The sequence below is a fragment of the Poecile atricapillus genome, chromosome 12 (genome assembly GCF_030490865.1).
Source record: "Poecile atricapillus isolate bPoeAtr1 chromosome 12, bPoeAtr1.hap1, whole genome shotgun sequence".
NCBI lineage: Eukaryota > Metazoa > Chordata > Aves > Passeriformes > Paridae > Poecile > Poecile atricapillus.
In genome coordinates this window covers 13,475,773-13,491,506 of record NC_081260.1, presented here as the reverse complement: position 1 = coordinate 13,491,506, position 15,734 = coordinate 13,475,773, and the positions used below count along the sequence as shown (strand labels likewise).

At 43.3% G+C, this 15,734-nt stretch overlaps 1 protein-coding gene across 6 annotated transcripts in view; it reads right to left on the bottom strand.

The window, feature by feature from the left end:
* LOC131583571 (integrator complex subunit 6-like) overlaps window positions 1–14,219 on the bottom strand; it is a 39,971-nt gene extending 25,752 nt beyond the window's left edge. For 4 of the 6 annotated variants that reach the window (XR_009278536.1, XR_009278537.1, XM_058847838.1 and 1 more), the window contains exons 1-2: window positions 13,919–14,216; window positions 13,757–13,834 (exon numbers count right to left, since the gene is read on the bottom strand). Coding sequence is in view for 4 of the 6 variants with exons in the window: in XM_058847838.1 (XP_058703821.1) it covers window positions 13,757–13,834; window positions 13,919–14,185 (345 nt within the window). In the remaining 2 variants the exon portion in view is untranslated. Of the gene's footprint in view, window positions 1–13,756; window positions 13,835–13,918 lie in introns of all 6 variants that reach the window. The other 2 variants (XM_058847840.1, XM_058847841.1) reach the window with 1 other exon arrangement.
* Between the last annotated feature and the right edge of the window lie 1,515 nt (window positions 14,220–15,734).

Here is a 15,734-nt window from a genome sequence, read left to right as displayed (position 1 = left end):
GTTCTAATATTTCCCGAGAAAAAACAACTGCATTTCAGATATTACAACTTGTTTGAAGTATTTAAGTTTCCTAATAATTCAAGCTATTATTAAACGCACCCATCTTAGGAAAACAGACTACCTTAAGACAACATGCCTGTGGTATCCAAGTTTGTCAGTGGCAATCATTTGGAAAAAATAAGAAAAAAAATCCAGCTGCTGAAATCTCAAACCTCTCCTGCTATGGAATTTCCAAGTACCATAGGAAGACAGTGAAACCAACAGAGCATTTTGCCTCCCAGATTACCAGAATGATTCATTTTTAAATTAACTTTCTGTTCACTGGTGACTATACACATGATCACAACTCAGACCAGCTCATATCTGAGCCAAAGTCAAGCAGGTTTTTCTTTTGTACAAAGTGAATTATTCTTTTGGACACCCTACAATGCAAGGGGCTGCTTCCTAAACGCCAAAGGATCTCCTGAATCCAGCCCCAATACTGCTCAGTGGGCTCTGCACCATGCAATAATAACCTCCTATGTAGCCTTAAGCTTTCCTGCCTGAGCGTTGGCAACTTTAGGATAGGAAGCAAAGCCAAGACAGTCTCGGTCACCCCAGTTCTGCCACAATAAAACTCAGCAAACAGGGAGAGGGAGAGGGAGAGGTGCTGCCACCGTATGTCCCCCTGCCCATGAAGGACAAGGAAAGGCTGCTTGTCAGTGCAGAGCAGCCAATGCCCACACTATCCCCACGTGTTTGATTTGTTGTTCAAAGATTTGCTAGCTATAAATAGCACTCAAGAGAAGAAAGGCAATGACTACACTATGAACACCAAATACATCTTTATTTAACATTTTTAACATTATGTTTTTATTTCTAAAATAATTCAAAATCATATGATTTACTAATCGCCTACTAATTTCATTTTCACCAATGTTTATGCAAATGGGGTAGAAAAACAGCTCTAAGAAACACAGATATTGAGTCCCCTCCAAATACTTATGAACACCATTTTTGAGTCAACAGAGCTCTCAGGTTTTCTGTACCTTTGGCTGCAAAACCCTCCTCTCATTTTAGCACTTCTACTCTCTTGTTTGTTCTGTGCAACACACCAGTTCTGCCACTGCAGAGCATTGAACAGCCCATAGCAAAGACACTCCCAAGATCAATTCTTTTTTGTTCTTGGCACAGGAGAGCAGCACAGCACCCACCTCCTGTATCTGAGATCAGCACAGCTCCAGCACAGAACGATACAGGCACACTGAAATCAGCTTATCGCTGGGGCGGTGCTGAACGCAGGGAGCAGCCAGGGCTCGCTGGCTGCTCCAGCAGGTGCACGCTGCTGTCTGCTCTGAGACCTGCCTAACAAACACCCTCCTTCTCAGTTCTCATCTCACGAGTATTTTAGCAGGTAACCAACTCACAGGTTTAAACTACTCCCTTGATAATCCCACAGAGCAGTCAAGTACAGTGAAGAGAGTCTACAGAAGCATCACTTGGTCCTCCTTACATCAGAGCTAGTGAGCACCAGGTCAGAGTGTTAAGTATTGTGAAGAGTAAGTTAATTGTTTCTTCCTGTGAAGTTACTTCTGCTGCTTTTGTAGGCTACTCAAACTGAAGTTTGAAAAGTGTTCCTTTAAATCAGTGGGGACTTTCTGAAAATTTAGTTTTTTAAAAAGCACTTAAATTCCAGTCAAATAAAACATCACAGAAGTTTAATAGACATGTCTCCAGGAGACCAGAGAAGCATAAACTGTTTTAAAACATCTTCAGAAAAAAACATACCTTAAATAAAGAAGACACTGGAGTAGATGATTTCTTTGATCCCACACAGCTGGTACACTCTGACACCAGATTTTTAGCAGAAAGCTGTCACTTTGCACACTCCTCTATCTCCATCCAGCTCCAGGCATCACAATTGTTCCTTTTTCTCTGGGACACACTATGTACCTTGCTTGGTGACACAGAATCTCTCCTCCCCTCACCCTACACAGCTGGAAACAGTGCAGGGAAGGTATCCTGCACCTCCAGGCCCGTGGGCAGTGCACACAGACAGGGCAGCTGTCCCTTGGGACACAATAGGCACACTGTGGCCCCTCCTGGACACTCCCCACTCAGTGCTTGGGGAGCATTCTCCAGTTTCACTTCCCCTCAAAGCAATCCAGGCCCTGTACTCCAAGGAAGGGCTGCAGTGTGAACTGAGATGTCCTGGAGATCCCCTTCAATTGTACATTTCTAAGGTGAACTCTCCTGTACACGCACCCATCAGACTAAATTTCTAAAGACAGAGCAAACCAGTTGGTTTTCCAAAGCACATTAGTGAATGTGAACTGCATTCTAGCACAGTATGTAAGTGCCAGTTTTTATTACAGGCAGTCAGCTACACAGAAAACTATTTAATCTTGTATAGGAAGAAGTATTTCTCCATGAAACCTTAAAATTAAAAAAACCCAAAGCTAAGTCAAACTACACCATGCGGATCACTGTCCTTTCAAGATGACTCCACCATTAAATAGGACATAGAAATGCTTTTCCTTCAAGAAGAATTCAAGATGTTTATGTTAGGAACAACTCAAATAATCTTTAAGCACAGCACCTCTGCAAAACACTAGCAGAGAGATTCCTAAGATCCAGTTACAAAACGAGTACTGGAGCCTTTTGTTCAGCATTTAGAGAGAAGCAGCACCTTCTCCTACAGGAAGGCGAAATGCAGATGCTGTATGAACAACTCAAAGCTGAAAACTGCTTGGAACCAAGGGATAATAATCAATGCCAAGCAGAAAGAAAAAAGCCTATGCTACCTTTTTATTTATTACCTGCTGCTCCTGCTTCAATCCATCTCTGGATTTAGCTTTTTGGCCAACAGTATTTCATGTATTTTGACAGTTACTCTCACTGCACTTTTTCCTGTACAAGGATAAAAGGAAGGAAAGGAAGTATAAAGAAGAAAGGAAAGTATAAATACCAAAGAGATCATGGTATCACCCTGTTCCAAAAAGCATTCTTATTTAACTAGAAAAACATTATCCAGTTAAAAAAGCACCTACTTCTGAGGAACACTCTAGAAGCCAGGATATTTCAGTACACAGCTGAACCAGAACAAGCTACATTTCACACAACAGCTTAATGGAGAGGGAACACAGAAGTAGTCACAGTTTGCAGCCTTAGCACAGTAAGCATAACAAGAGGCTCCACACTCCTGTTCAGCAGCATAGCAGTCATTTCAGAAATACCATTACAGGTGCATCTTATCCAAACACTGTAGAGAGGGCAACTGCTGAAATGCAGAGGTTTCAATCAAAGATTTTCGGCTATTCACAGTGCCTGTTGCTCTTTCAGCCTATCCAATATGCTTTCAATACCAGTCAGCCCCAGCACTGTCCTTCTCCTGGTCCCTTCCTACACTCAGCATGGCTGGAGAAGTCACAAGGAATAAAGGCAACAGCTAAGAGGTTACAGAGTAGGTGCTATCAACATGAGGGGATTCCTCACTGCACATTTTTGGAAATCAAGTGGAAGAGCATTACTGATGATACTCTAGCTTTACAGCCCAGAGCTGAAACAACACAAGATGATTCATGTTTATTTTGCAAACTGCCACATTCCTTCCTTCCTCCTTCCAAACGCACATCACAGAACTAGAGCAGTACACCAAAGTGCTACAGGTATTGCAAATTTACTTCAAAATTCAAGGTAAATCTATAGAAGGAGTCATCTAATCACCAGCTTTCCTCACTTCATGTCTGAAATGCTGTTCAAGGCACTGCTGAAGAAAAGAAATACTTCAGATGATCACTAAATTCATATACGCCCTGAAATATCGACTAGCCAGCCTAGCAAATAACTTCACCCTGATACAGCCAAAAATACATTGGTGGCCCTGGAAGCATTACTATTAAATATCTAATATTACTATTAGATTTTTATTTCAGATGATGGCATGGCTGGATTTCTTTTTAATGCAAGAGCCATCTGCAAAAGTAACTACCTGAGCTTAAGCTCTTTTGATTAGAGAAGGCTCCCCCAGGCCAGGCCCTGTGAGTGCAGGGCACACAGCCCTCGGGTCCCACCACATCCCAGCCTGGGAGCACCATCGGGAGGCCTGGCAACAGCTAAAGGCACCAAGTGTTCTGCCTCAACAGATGCACATTCTCCCACAAAGCAGAGCTTAACTTCTTTTTTTTTTTTAATCAAAACTCACTGGCTGAACCATTAACAAGCTATGAAGACCAGTGCTAATGCATTATACTCACTCAGAAGCAGAGCATGGCAACATCAGCTTAACCACACTGTAGATCTTTGTTTCCTGTCCAATTAATTGCTCAACAACATCCATCTTACCAAGATTCTTGCTTTTTTAAATACTATTTCACACATTTAAGATTTTAAAAGCATCTGTGAGAACACAGACAAATCAACAACTGCCTTATCTTTAAAAAGAAGAATTAAGGTGTTCTGAACTGTTAGTTTTTTCTAGTCTAGAATTATATTTAACAAATCTACTGCTGCTTATCCTTAAATTTGCAGATACACAAGGAAAGAATCATAACTGGGTAAATTGTGAGACAGAAATTTATAACAATAAAAATAATAGCTATTTAAAAATAAAACAAGACTTGTTAACTTATCTCACAATAAGCAGTTCAGGTTTCAGAGATCCTTGTCAATCTCTGTTCTTACACCAAAAGTTTTGTTTTTTCAATGCTCTGCAGAGTGAATACACAAATCAATACAAGTCTATGGGCAACTACAGATTCTGATCTGCACAGTAAGTCTCCTTACAAGAATGTACTTTTTTGTTGGCACATTCCTAAAACCTCGATCCTAGAACATGCTGCTTACAGATGAAATTGATTGCTATATATTTTCTAAGCATTCTGAAAATAGCCAGAAAAAATACAAAGCAAAAAAATTCCTTTCAACTATTGCCTGCTATATTTTTGGGGGGTGTAAAAGCACAAGAGTTACATTAAGAGGTGCACTGTAAGAAAGAAGTTTAAGAAAGAAGAAAAAATTCAAGACTCGATCTATAAAAGTGCATTACTTAAGTAACAATCTGCATTTAAAATTCAGAACAGCACCAGCTGTTCTTTCCATTGGTTTTGTTTTATTGGTTGGTTGGTTTTGGGTGGGGGTTTTGGTGGTGGTTTTTGGTTTTGTTTGGGATTTTTTTGTAGCCTATGTTATTAAATAAAATCAAGGATACAGGCATCCAAAATACAGACAGTGAAGAGAATCACTAAGGCTGAAGCCATCTGGGACCTTCTGACAGGCCCCTTTGAGTTGCACTCCTCCCCCCTCCAAAAGCACTCAGCTCCAGAACACAGGTCACACGGTACAGAATGTGCTTTTTCCCACTGGATCCCAGCTGCCTGAGGTATGAGAACACAGTAGGAGACAGCTCTAAGTTACATCTTTTCTAGATCACAGCAAGCTCAAAACATCATTGTTGCATTGTTGCACCAGCGCTGCAAATCACAGATCCTTCTGGCAAGCTCTTATAAAATATGCAAGGGTGAACAAGGTAGAAGTGTCTGCAATCTTAATTACCTTTTTCCACTGTTAAAATGTGAGCCAACCAGCACTTAATACTACATTAGTTCTCATCAAATTTAAAAAGAACAAATGCCCATTCTCAAGGTATCACAGATGTACTTTGTGCTTATTTCTAGCCACACCACACAGCCAGGGGACAAGGCTCAGGCCCTCTTACATCTATATACCAACAAAAAAGACATCTTTCAAAAACCTCCTAAGTGAAACTCAAATAATAACAGCACAAAAGGGGAAGAGGCAGACAATAAAGATTCCATGTGGCAGGAACCACAAACTTCACAAAGCACCTTCCTCCTTACAGAACATCTCCCTACAAAAATACAACTATGGAGACCCAACTCAAGTGTTTGATTCCACATTTTAAGCTTCTATTTTTAAAATAAAAGTGACCTTTGCACTGAGGATGAGTTAAGCCTCTTAATGCAAACATATCTACTTTTGTCTAGTTTATCCTGTAGTCTTAAGGGCTTACATCTTTGAATGTGTCCAAGCCCAAATAAAGAACCAAATAAAAAGATGAAAATATAAATTGCTATAGTGGCTATGAAGAACACATGATGGCTTCCATTCAAGGCCTCTGGCATCTAATCTATTGCACAGTACAAAGCAGAAACCCACCTCATGTGGAAAAGCAAGCTTTTACTTTGCAGATTCTTGTAGGAGCAGAACCAGTTAAAATATTTTCATGAAGAACTAACCTAGCGACACATACTCGCCCTTCTGTGAAGACAGGCAGCAGGTGAAAGCACAAGTTCAAGTACTTAACGACTTCAAAATTATAATAATAAAAAGGACAGCTAAGCAGAACCCAGTCCCTCATATCCATCAAGAAGTTAATTCCTGAACTGTCCTTCCATTTAAATCAATTCCTTTCAAAAATTTAACCACCACTTTTAAGTTCTTGCATGAATTTGATTTTTTTACAAAATACCTCCATTTCAGAAGGCACAAAACTATTCCTTTCAGAAGAATGAATCACCTTGATTATTACTGCTTTGTTGTTTTTTTAAAGCAAAATGTACATTACTTTTCACAAGATTCCTCATTATAACGTTCTGTCCTCATTACACCCGTTCCTGGAAGAGGATGCTCACTACAACTCACAACCAGGACACAAAGAAATAAGACAACATGCTTATGCAAGTTTAAAAGCATTTCAACATGTTTTACACTACCCAATATGACATCTCTCAGGAATGGGAATGTGCTTTTTAAAGGACACTCTCTGTAGGAATCAGTTTAGTACCTTTATAAGCTAAAAGGGGCTACAATACTTCCTTGCTTCCTGCAGGGATGCCAACTGATGATTCCTAAGATTTTCATAAAGTAGATTTTTTTAGATGTTTTCAGATTCTGAGACACGCACTACAATATGTAAAATACAAACCTACCACTTCCACCAACAAGAACCTTCTGCCTGTGGCCTTACTTGTCCAGTTTCAAAATAGATGCCTAATTAAAAAAAAAGGAACTTTTTTGTGCACATACTTCAGTCAGATTTAAGTGATAAAGCAGTTACATCAAAAAGAGCATATTGTTTGATGATTATTCCCAAACAGTATTAAGTTGATTTTGTTTTGCCTTCAAAAAAAACTAGACAATCAGGATTTGCATGAGTGTTCCTTAAACAACTGACTTCTGTTTCTCTTCCTTAAGTCATTGTGTTTAACAGAGGAAAAGTAATTGTTGGCTTAAACCTGCCAGTCATTTCTGCTCAAAGACAGCCTTCTGAAAACACACAAATTTCACAACAAAGCCTCAAACAAGCATCATGGAAGACGTGGAGGAGAGGTATGTGTAGTACTTCCCCGGCAATGGAAGACATTGGTGCTCAGAAATAAAAATACTGCTGTAACTGACCCAAAACGTGTACAGTGGTAGAATGGGAATGGTTATCTCTCCACTGAACAAGCACAGAATACAGTCTCTTGAATTAGTTATCAAGAACAGACACTGTGTGTACTGCTTACATTTCAGCCAGTCCCTCAGTACTACATTCAGCACCCTTTTTCCCCTTTCCAACAACGGCTGGCTCGCGGGTTAACTAAGCGTGTACATCATTACAGCGTATCTGGAGAGAAAGATAGGCCTCTCCCACTGACCTCAGCTTTCTTCCCCTTTTGCTCCTCTTGGATAGCTGCTTCCCTCTTGCCCCTGCAGCTGCTATCTGACCTGCACCAAAAATTCTGCCTGCACACCCCACTGCCAGCTTGCAAACCTCCAAATGTATTCCCAGCTGTCTAAACCACTCCTTCCACAGCACAGGCCAGACCACCAAGTTCTCGTGCTTGCCAAAAGTTAGAACTTTTACATATAAAACCCGATGATTTTCAATGTCTCAAGGTTCCTGTAAAAACTTAATCAACTTAGGCTTATTCTGTGGATCTCCGACAGTTAAGCTTATTAGGTATTCCTCTGGTTTTCCTCCTTCACAAAAGTGAAAAAAACCCCACTAATGCACTTCCTACCACCTCAGGCAGCATTCCTGCAGATCTTTGCCTCAAACCCAACAGGTTTCACAGCTGGGTTTCTCTTTCTCCCTGCAGTTCAGGGTCAGGAGCTCTGATCTAATTTCTTCCAGAAACAGACAAACAGATCTCACATCTCTCTTTCTGCAACACAGCTATTCATTTGCCTCTGCCCTGTGCACAGTGGTAATCAGTTCCATTCTGCAGCAGCACAGGTTCTCCACAAAAGCAAAATTTAAAAATGCTGGCAGAAGCTTCTGTGCCAGTGAAATTAAAGACAGCAACGTTAGTCTCCTCAAGTGTGACATTATGAACTCCCAGTTTTGAAGCACTGTTTCAATATCAGAAATGAACAGGTTATTTACATAAAATAAGTACTCTTTGACAGATGTTTAAAAAGGCCTTCCAAAAATTCCTGCTCCAGTGTCTAAGATATCCCAATCCAACTCCAGAATTTCAGGGGAAAAAAGGAGAGGTTGCTTTGAGTCCATCACAAAGAGCTGCTTCCACAAGGGAGCTCTTTAGCACTGAAACATATGTTCAGGCTAGCAGGGAACAGCAGCGGAACTGGAAGACATCCTATCCATCAGTCCCAGTTTGCACATCTCAAACAGTGCAGCATTTCACACACACTGTATAAAGTAATCTGAGCTACTTCTTAGACAGCTACATACATATTTCTGCACTAAAATTCATGGAGCCTATTTCTGCAGTGCGGTCACAGCTGACTCTTGAATTCAGTATAACACAACAGAAGGAGGAAAATATGTATTTCAGAATATAACTTACGTTCTCTCAGTCCTCTGACTTGTGACCAGATCATTTATGAAGGTCAGACGACAGAGTCTCACAAGAACATAAAACAGAAGTCATATTTCTGTGACCAGATCATAAATAATATTCCTCGAGCCCTGAGGAAAGGCCGTATCACTGCCAGCAGCCAGCTATCAGTCATAAGGGAACAGGGCAATCCAGTTAATCAATAACTTCATATAAGGCCACCATTGTGTTTTTGGTCTGGGCCTGAACTCGCCATTTGCAGCCCAAATCCACAAGCAAACCACAAACTGCAGGATATGAGGTTTCACAAAAATCGAGAATGGAAAAAATAAATGAAGAGTTAAGCCTTGCTTTCCTTTTCAAAAACTCTTTATGTTAAGATACTGGCATGAGCTCCATTTTCAGACAAATCTAGATAGATCTTGCTGAAACATCATCACTGGAAAATAGGAAAAACTTGGGGGAAAGGGCAGGTGAGAAGATTTTTCTCTTTTCCTCCTATTTTTACTCTAGCGCCATTACTTCACAAAAAAAATATAAACAAAATGGCTTATGATTCTGCCCACTTATACACAGCATGTGCTTACGTACATGCTACCATCTATACTTGACAGAGGATGCTGAAATTTATGTGACTTAAAAAATTTAAAAAAAAAAAAAAAATCAACTGGGTAAATATATGAAAAAAGCCTCAGAAGACCATGAGGGCCATACCAACAGCTCATCACAGGCCCCTGACACTGCGTGAGCTTGGCAACTGCTGTGCAGAACCGTCAGTAACACCCCTGGCCTGTTCCCACCCTCCTGGCCAGGCATTCCGGATCAGCCACGTTGTGCAGGAAGGGATGAGAAGGGTGGGGCTGGCACACAAGGCTCGGAGGTGCTGCAGCACCAGGTCACAACATGGCTGGGATGGAGCAAGATCCGGGTTCTGGCAATCCATGGACATAAAGTCTTCAAAACAAGGACACATCAGGAACTGTATTCCCTGAATAGGACAATGCACTTCTCTTAGCCAGAAGGCCAGGAACGTCAAATACCCTGCCAGGCAGCAAGGCTGTTCTTGTTCATTTTTCTTGCCCAACTGGATATACACGTGAAATAAATTCCTTCCATACCTAAATTTAAGCACTAGTGTTTTAACAGTAATATAACCTTTTTACAAAGGTGCTCTACTACACATATTATTACCTTCCCATGCATGCTAAATACCCAAAATCAGATACCCAAATACCAGAACAGACTGGCTAACTTCCCTGTTAACATGCCACTAACTAGTCTCTAAGAGAGACTCACTTGATAGCATCCTATCACAATTTTGATTCTAAAAAATATACTAGAAACATTAGGCTGAACATTCTTACTTCATGAAATAACATACTAATTTTCCCTCCTAGTTAATAAAATGAAAGATTGACCCAACACCCAATGTAACGTACAGGTATTTTTCCACTGACCTATACAGGATCACATCACTTGACAATTACAAGGTTAATATATTTCATAACATGCTTTTAAAATATTAAATATTTGTCTCTTATTGTAAAGTATTTTGGAAACAAAGAGTTATAAATGGTTGCACCATAACTGCTGTCACAAATCATCACCTATACATTATATAACAAATAGGAGCTGAATAGCTGATGAGGTTCCAGAGGCATCTGCTGCCAGAGTGGGGCTGAGATTCATTCCTGCCATCCCCATTTTCCCATCCCCACCTTCCCATGACAGCACCTTAACTCCTCTTTAGTCACTTGTCATCACAGCTCCTGGCAGAGCCCCACTGCAAACTTAGAGACTAAATAATTCCATTTTTTAAAAATGGCACAAAGCTGTAAGAGTCAAACAGAAGCAACAGGTCCTGTAAATAATTTCAAACCATCTGTACTAAAGACTGTTTTAACAACATCACCTTACTTTCACAGATTTTGGAAAATCCTTTGTGCAATAGCATGATCCACTTCGCACAATACAAATGCATAACACTTTCTTGATATATTCTTGTCCATCAAAAGTGAACCAGTACTGTTAGTTTGAAATACTTTCATTTCAGTCTCATTTATTTCAATTACTATTTACTGAAAGTGTGAACAGTCAGATGCTACAGGCAAACAAATTCTGAAACAAACCAACCCAAAGCACGTATCTCAGCCACCCCTGCTCTAAAGCTCAAGTTCCTGTAATTCCTCTGTCTCCTAGGTGGTCTTAACTCCACCACCACATTATTTCCCTCAAGTGCTTCACTGGTAAACTATCTGAGAGACTATGAAATTTAATTAGTATAAATCATAAAGAAAACAAGAGTATAAAGCAGCCACTGCTGCACATACTTTTAAAGCAAGCCTGCAAAATACATTCACTTGCCAAGTTTGTTTTCATCTTCTCTAAATCAAGAGAAATAAAGCATTTAACTGCAGCAGCATTAGCAAAGAAATTAGATTTTATGTATTTTACAAGCATGTTCTGTAAGACAGAGAACCTGGCCTAGACCAGGGAGTTTTCCTGGCACAACTGTGGCTGTTACGAAAAGACAACAGAGGGAACATCATAAATACCAGTACAGGTCTTGAGAACAAATTTTCAAACAGGGAAATCATCACTGCTGTGAGGCCTTCTCTGCTCAAGGAACAGACATGACAGCCCAGTAACACTCATTTATGCCATGAAGTCTTTATGCAATAGTTGAGCTGCACTTGTGATCATAATTACTGTAATCAGATATTTATTGAATCTGCAGCCTACCCCTAGAAAAGCTACTAATTTTTGAAAAAATATTTTAATATTGTTTAAGGCCAAATTTAAAAAACAGCGTGCTAAAGACAGAAATATAAATTTCTAAGATGATACATTAGCAAGTTACAAGAACCACAATACTTTTCCTTGACTATTTAATGTATATTAAATATGACTGAATGCTATGATGGGCATCACAGTCCCATTTATTTCAATTACTATTTACTAAAGGTGTGAACAGTCAGATGCTCATTAACGCATCCGAATGTACACAGATGCTCATTAAACACAAGGATCTTCCTCAGTAAATTCGAGTACAGATGTGGTAATAACCTGTAGCATTACCACACAGATCTCCAGCAGCAAAGTCATTTTTTTATTAAATCACCAGTACGCTTGCTGCCACTGCAGGGAGCAAGTTCATTTCCTCAAACATAAGATACACTTGTAAAATATTTGACAAAAAACTAGGATAAAAGAAATCTAGGACACAAGAAATCCAGTTAACACTAGTATAACAAAGACTGGGGGTTTGCATCCAGCCACAAATACAGATGGGGCAAATGGTGCATGCATCTTGTCTAAAAAACACCTCTCCTAGGCAATGTAGGTTTTTTGACAGTAAGCTTCTTTAAGTCAAGAATGGTTTCAATTCACAGAAATGACCTCCACACCTTCTTCCGAGGAAATGAAAGGTATAATACCAAACAATAAATAGTTACTCACTCTATGACTTGTCACTTCAGAAAGCTGTGTAAATTTATTACTGATGAAAGGAGCCAAGATTCATAGCTCATGATAATTACATTGCCTCATTATCAAAGATATGAATAAGTGAATAAGCTCACAGCACCAGCGAGCCTACTTACTTTTAAAACTTCTCAAGAAATTCTAGCTGGGAGATCTAGAGAGTATTTTCCTTTTTTCCCTAGGATGACCAAAAATGTATCAGTATATGAACTTCTTACGCCTTCATAGCATGGGTCTACAGCCCAACAGTTATGATAAATGGTGTATTACTCTGAGAAAATATAGTGCTAATGCAGGACTATAAAGGAGGATTCTAAAACTCCTATAGCAATGCTTTCTGTGACACACTTTACCTAAGTATTTTAAGTTAGGACATTTCTATCAGCAAACTGCAGCCTACAGCATAAGAGATGCAGCACCATGGTGTTTTTCGGTTTGGTTTGGTTTTTTTTTGCCTAAACCTTGTGGTGTAGCTTATGTGATGAGAACGGCATGGCCATACTTGCCTCAAACTCAAGGAATGAGAAAACAGGGACAAGAGGAGCCAGCCAAACAGACTTGTTACTCTCAAGGAGGCTCAAGGAGGGCAAACCTCATCATTCTCTACAACTCCTTTACAGGAGGCTGTAGTGAGATAGGGGCCAGTCTCTTCTGCTGTGCCTGCAGTGAGGACCAGAGATAATGGCCTTAAACTGGGACAGAGGAAATTCAGATTAGATATTAAAAAGAAAATTTCCATGACTCAGGAGTCAGGCTGTTTAGGGAGGTGGTGGAGTCACTGTCCCTGGAGGTGTTTAAGAGGCTGGCACTGGATGATGTGGTTTAGTGGTTTAGGAATTACAGTAGCAGTACTGGGCTGATGGCTGGACTTGGTGATCTTAAAGGTGTCTTCCAACCTTGATGATTCGATGGCTCCACATGCAGCTCACCACAACCCTGCACGGAGCGACGGCTGCGAGCACCTTCCACAGAACTGGTGCAGGCTACCGTGCTCAGCAGGATGAACGGGGCTGGGGGAGGGGGGCACACAGCCCCAACACTGTGGCTCCGTGAATCGCAGAGGCGGAAACAGCCGCGGGTGCTGTCCCACACCCACAGCCGAGCCACGGCTCCGCGCTGCCCCGTGGCCATGAAGGGTAACTGGCCCTGCCCTGCCCGCCGGGGTCCTGCCCCACCCTGCCCGCGTGTCCCGGGGGTCTCCGGGCTGCGCGGGGCCCGAGCGCGGTGATGGCCCCGCCGGAGCCACCGCCCCGCGGGGGGCGGAGCGCGGCCGCCCCTCGTTGCGCCGGGGCGGTGAATCACGGCCCGCCCGTCTCCTCCCCCCCCCCTCCTCCATCTCAGCAGCGCCCTCAGCCTCTCTCCTCCATACAAAAGCAAAATGTCCGCCATCTTCACAGACTGCTGCTGCCGCCGCCGGGCCGGACGGGGCCGCGCCGCGCCAAGGGCGGCCCCGCCGCGGAGCCGAGGCTGCCGGGGGGGGTCATTACCTTAATGCAGTAGGGCGGCTCGTCGAACGTAACCAGCATGTACCTGTCGCCGCGGCTGGCCGGGTCCCGGGCCCGCAGCTGTAGAGAGAGCGGAGAGAAGCGGCGTGAGAGGGGCGAAGGGGGCGAGGGGGGCGGCGGCTCCCCCCGGCGCCGCGCACTCACCTTCATGAAGATCTCCACGGCGCCCTTGGCGATGTCCAGGTAGCTGGTGCCCAGGTACGCCCGCTGGTTCATGGAGGCGGACGTGTCTATGAGGAAGAGGAGGATCGGCATGGTCCAGGCAGAGCCCCGGCCGGCGGGCTCCCTGCGGAGGAGGCGCGGCGCTCGCCCGCGGCTCGCTCGGCTCTGGCGGCGCTGCCCGAGCTCGCCCGGACTCAACTTCTCTTCCCTGAGCCTCCACCAGCACCATGTGACCAGCGCGCACGCCATTGGCTGGCAATTATACCGGCATTTGCATATTCATGGCGGCGCGCGCGGGGCGGGGGGGGAGGGAAGAGGGGGAGCGGGGTGATGGCGGGCGCGCGCGCGCGCCGCACCTGTCACACGCACAGAGCGCCCGCCCCGCCCCTCTGCGGGGTCCCCCGCCCCGCGCTCCAGGGGCTGCCCCGCCCGGCCCGTCGGGGTCCGGCCCCTCACGGTTCCAATGCCGCCGTGTACCCCCAGCACCTCCCGGTACCCGCGGCTGAGTCATCGCGCCGCCGCTTCACCTCGGCCCGCGCAGCCCTCGATGGCTGGGGAGCCCCGTGGGGCTGAGGGAGAGGGAACTGTGTGCTGTTCCCGGGGAGCCGAGCGAAGCCTCTCAGCTGCTCGGTGACATAACCGCCCCCGTTCCTGGTCTCTAGAGGTTTCACTTAAGCACTAAATCCCCAGCCCCCGGCGTGCCAGCCTTCCCCAGGTCAGGTAACAGCCATCTCCCAGAGGCAGTGCATGGACCTGGGCACCACACACTGACAGGGAACTCTGTACCTGGATCAAGGCAGGATGGCAGCAACTTAATTGTGGCAAAACTGAAAATACATAAACCCTGCAATATTTCCTTCCACTCATAAAAAGAATAAAAATAAATAAATAAATATGTATTATCTGAAGGAAGGGATCACAGAATCAATAAGCCTGGAAAGTCTCTCTCAGAACGAGTCCAACCTGTGGCCCAACACCACCCTGTCAACCAGACCGTGGCACTGAGTGCCACATTCAGTCTTCCCTTAAACACCTCCAGGGACGGTGACTCCAGCACCTCCCTGGGCAGCCTGTTCCAATGTCTAATCACCCTTTCTGTGAAGAAATTCCTCCTACCGTCCAACCTAAACCTCCTCAGGTGGCTCAATGCCATGTCCCCTTGTCCTGCTACTGGTTGCCTGGGAGAAGAGCCCAACTTGCACCTGGCTACAACCTCCTTTCAGGTAATTTTGGAGAGAAATAAGGTCCTGCCTGAGCCTCCTCTTCAAGGTGTCCTGCTCCAATGGGCCTGGCAGCCAGCACCAACAGCAACCAGATAAGGGGAAGGAGACTGAGGAAGTATTTAGCACTATGTCCACTCATGAATGCTTGTTTGCTTCCAGGAGTAAATCCAAAACACACAAAAGCAGCACTGCCAATATGAATCTTACTTTAAAATAATAAAGAAACTGATAATATTTTCCAGTGCTTTTAAATTCAAAGGCTTTTTCCACGTATTTTTTTCCTATTCATTTCAACAGCAGGCAGAATCAGTTTCAGTTCTCACTCCATTTTTGTGAAGCACTTGGACAATACTGTTGTTGCACAACATCATAGGTGAATTCTAATGCCCCATTACAGAACATGATGAAATAGAGATGTTGGTAAAGATACCACTGCCCATTTTGATCAGAATAATTAGAGATGTAAACTCATTTAATTCAGGCGTGTACTCATCCCTTTTGTCACTAGAAAAAGCCCCACACCTGCACACGGGATCTGCAGTCTCTATATTGGCTTTAGAAAGAAGTTTGTCTTT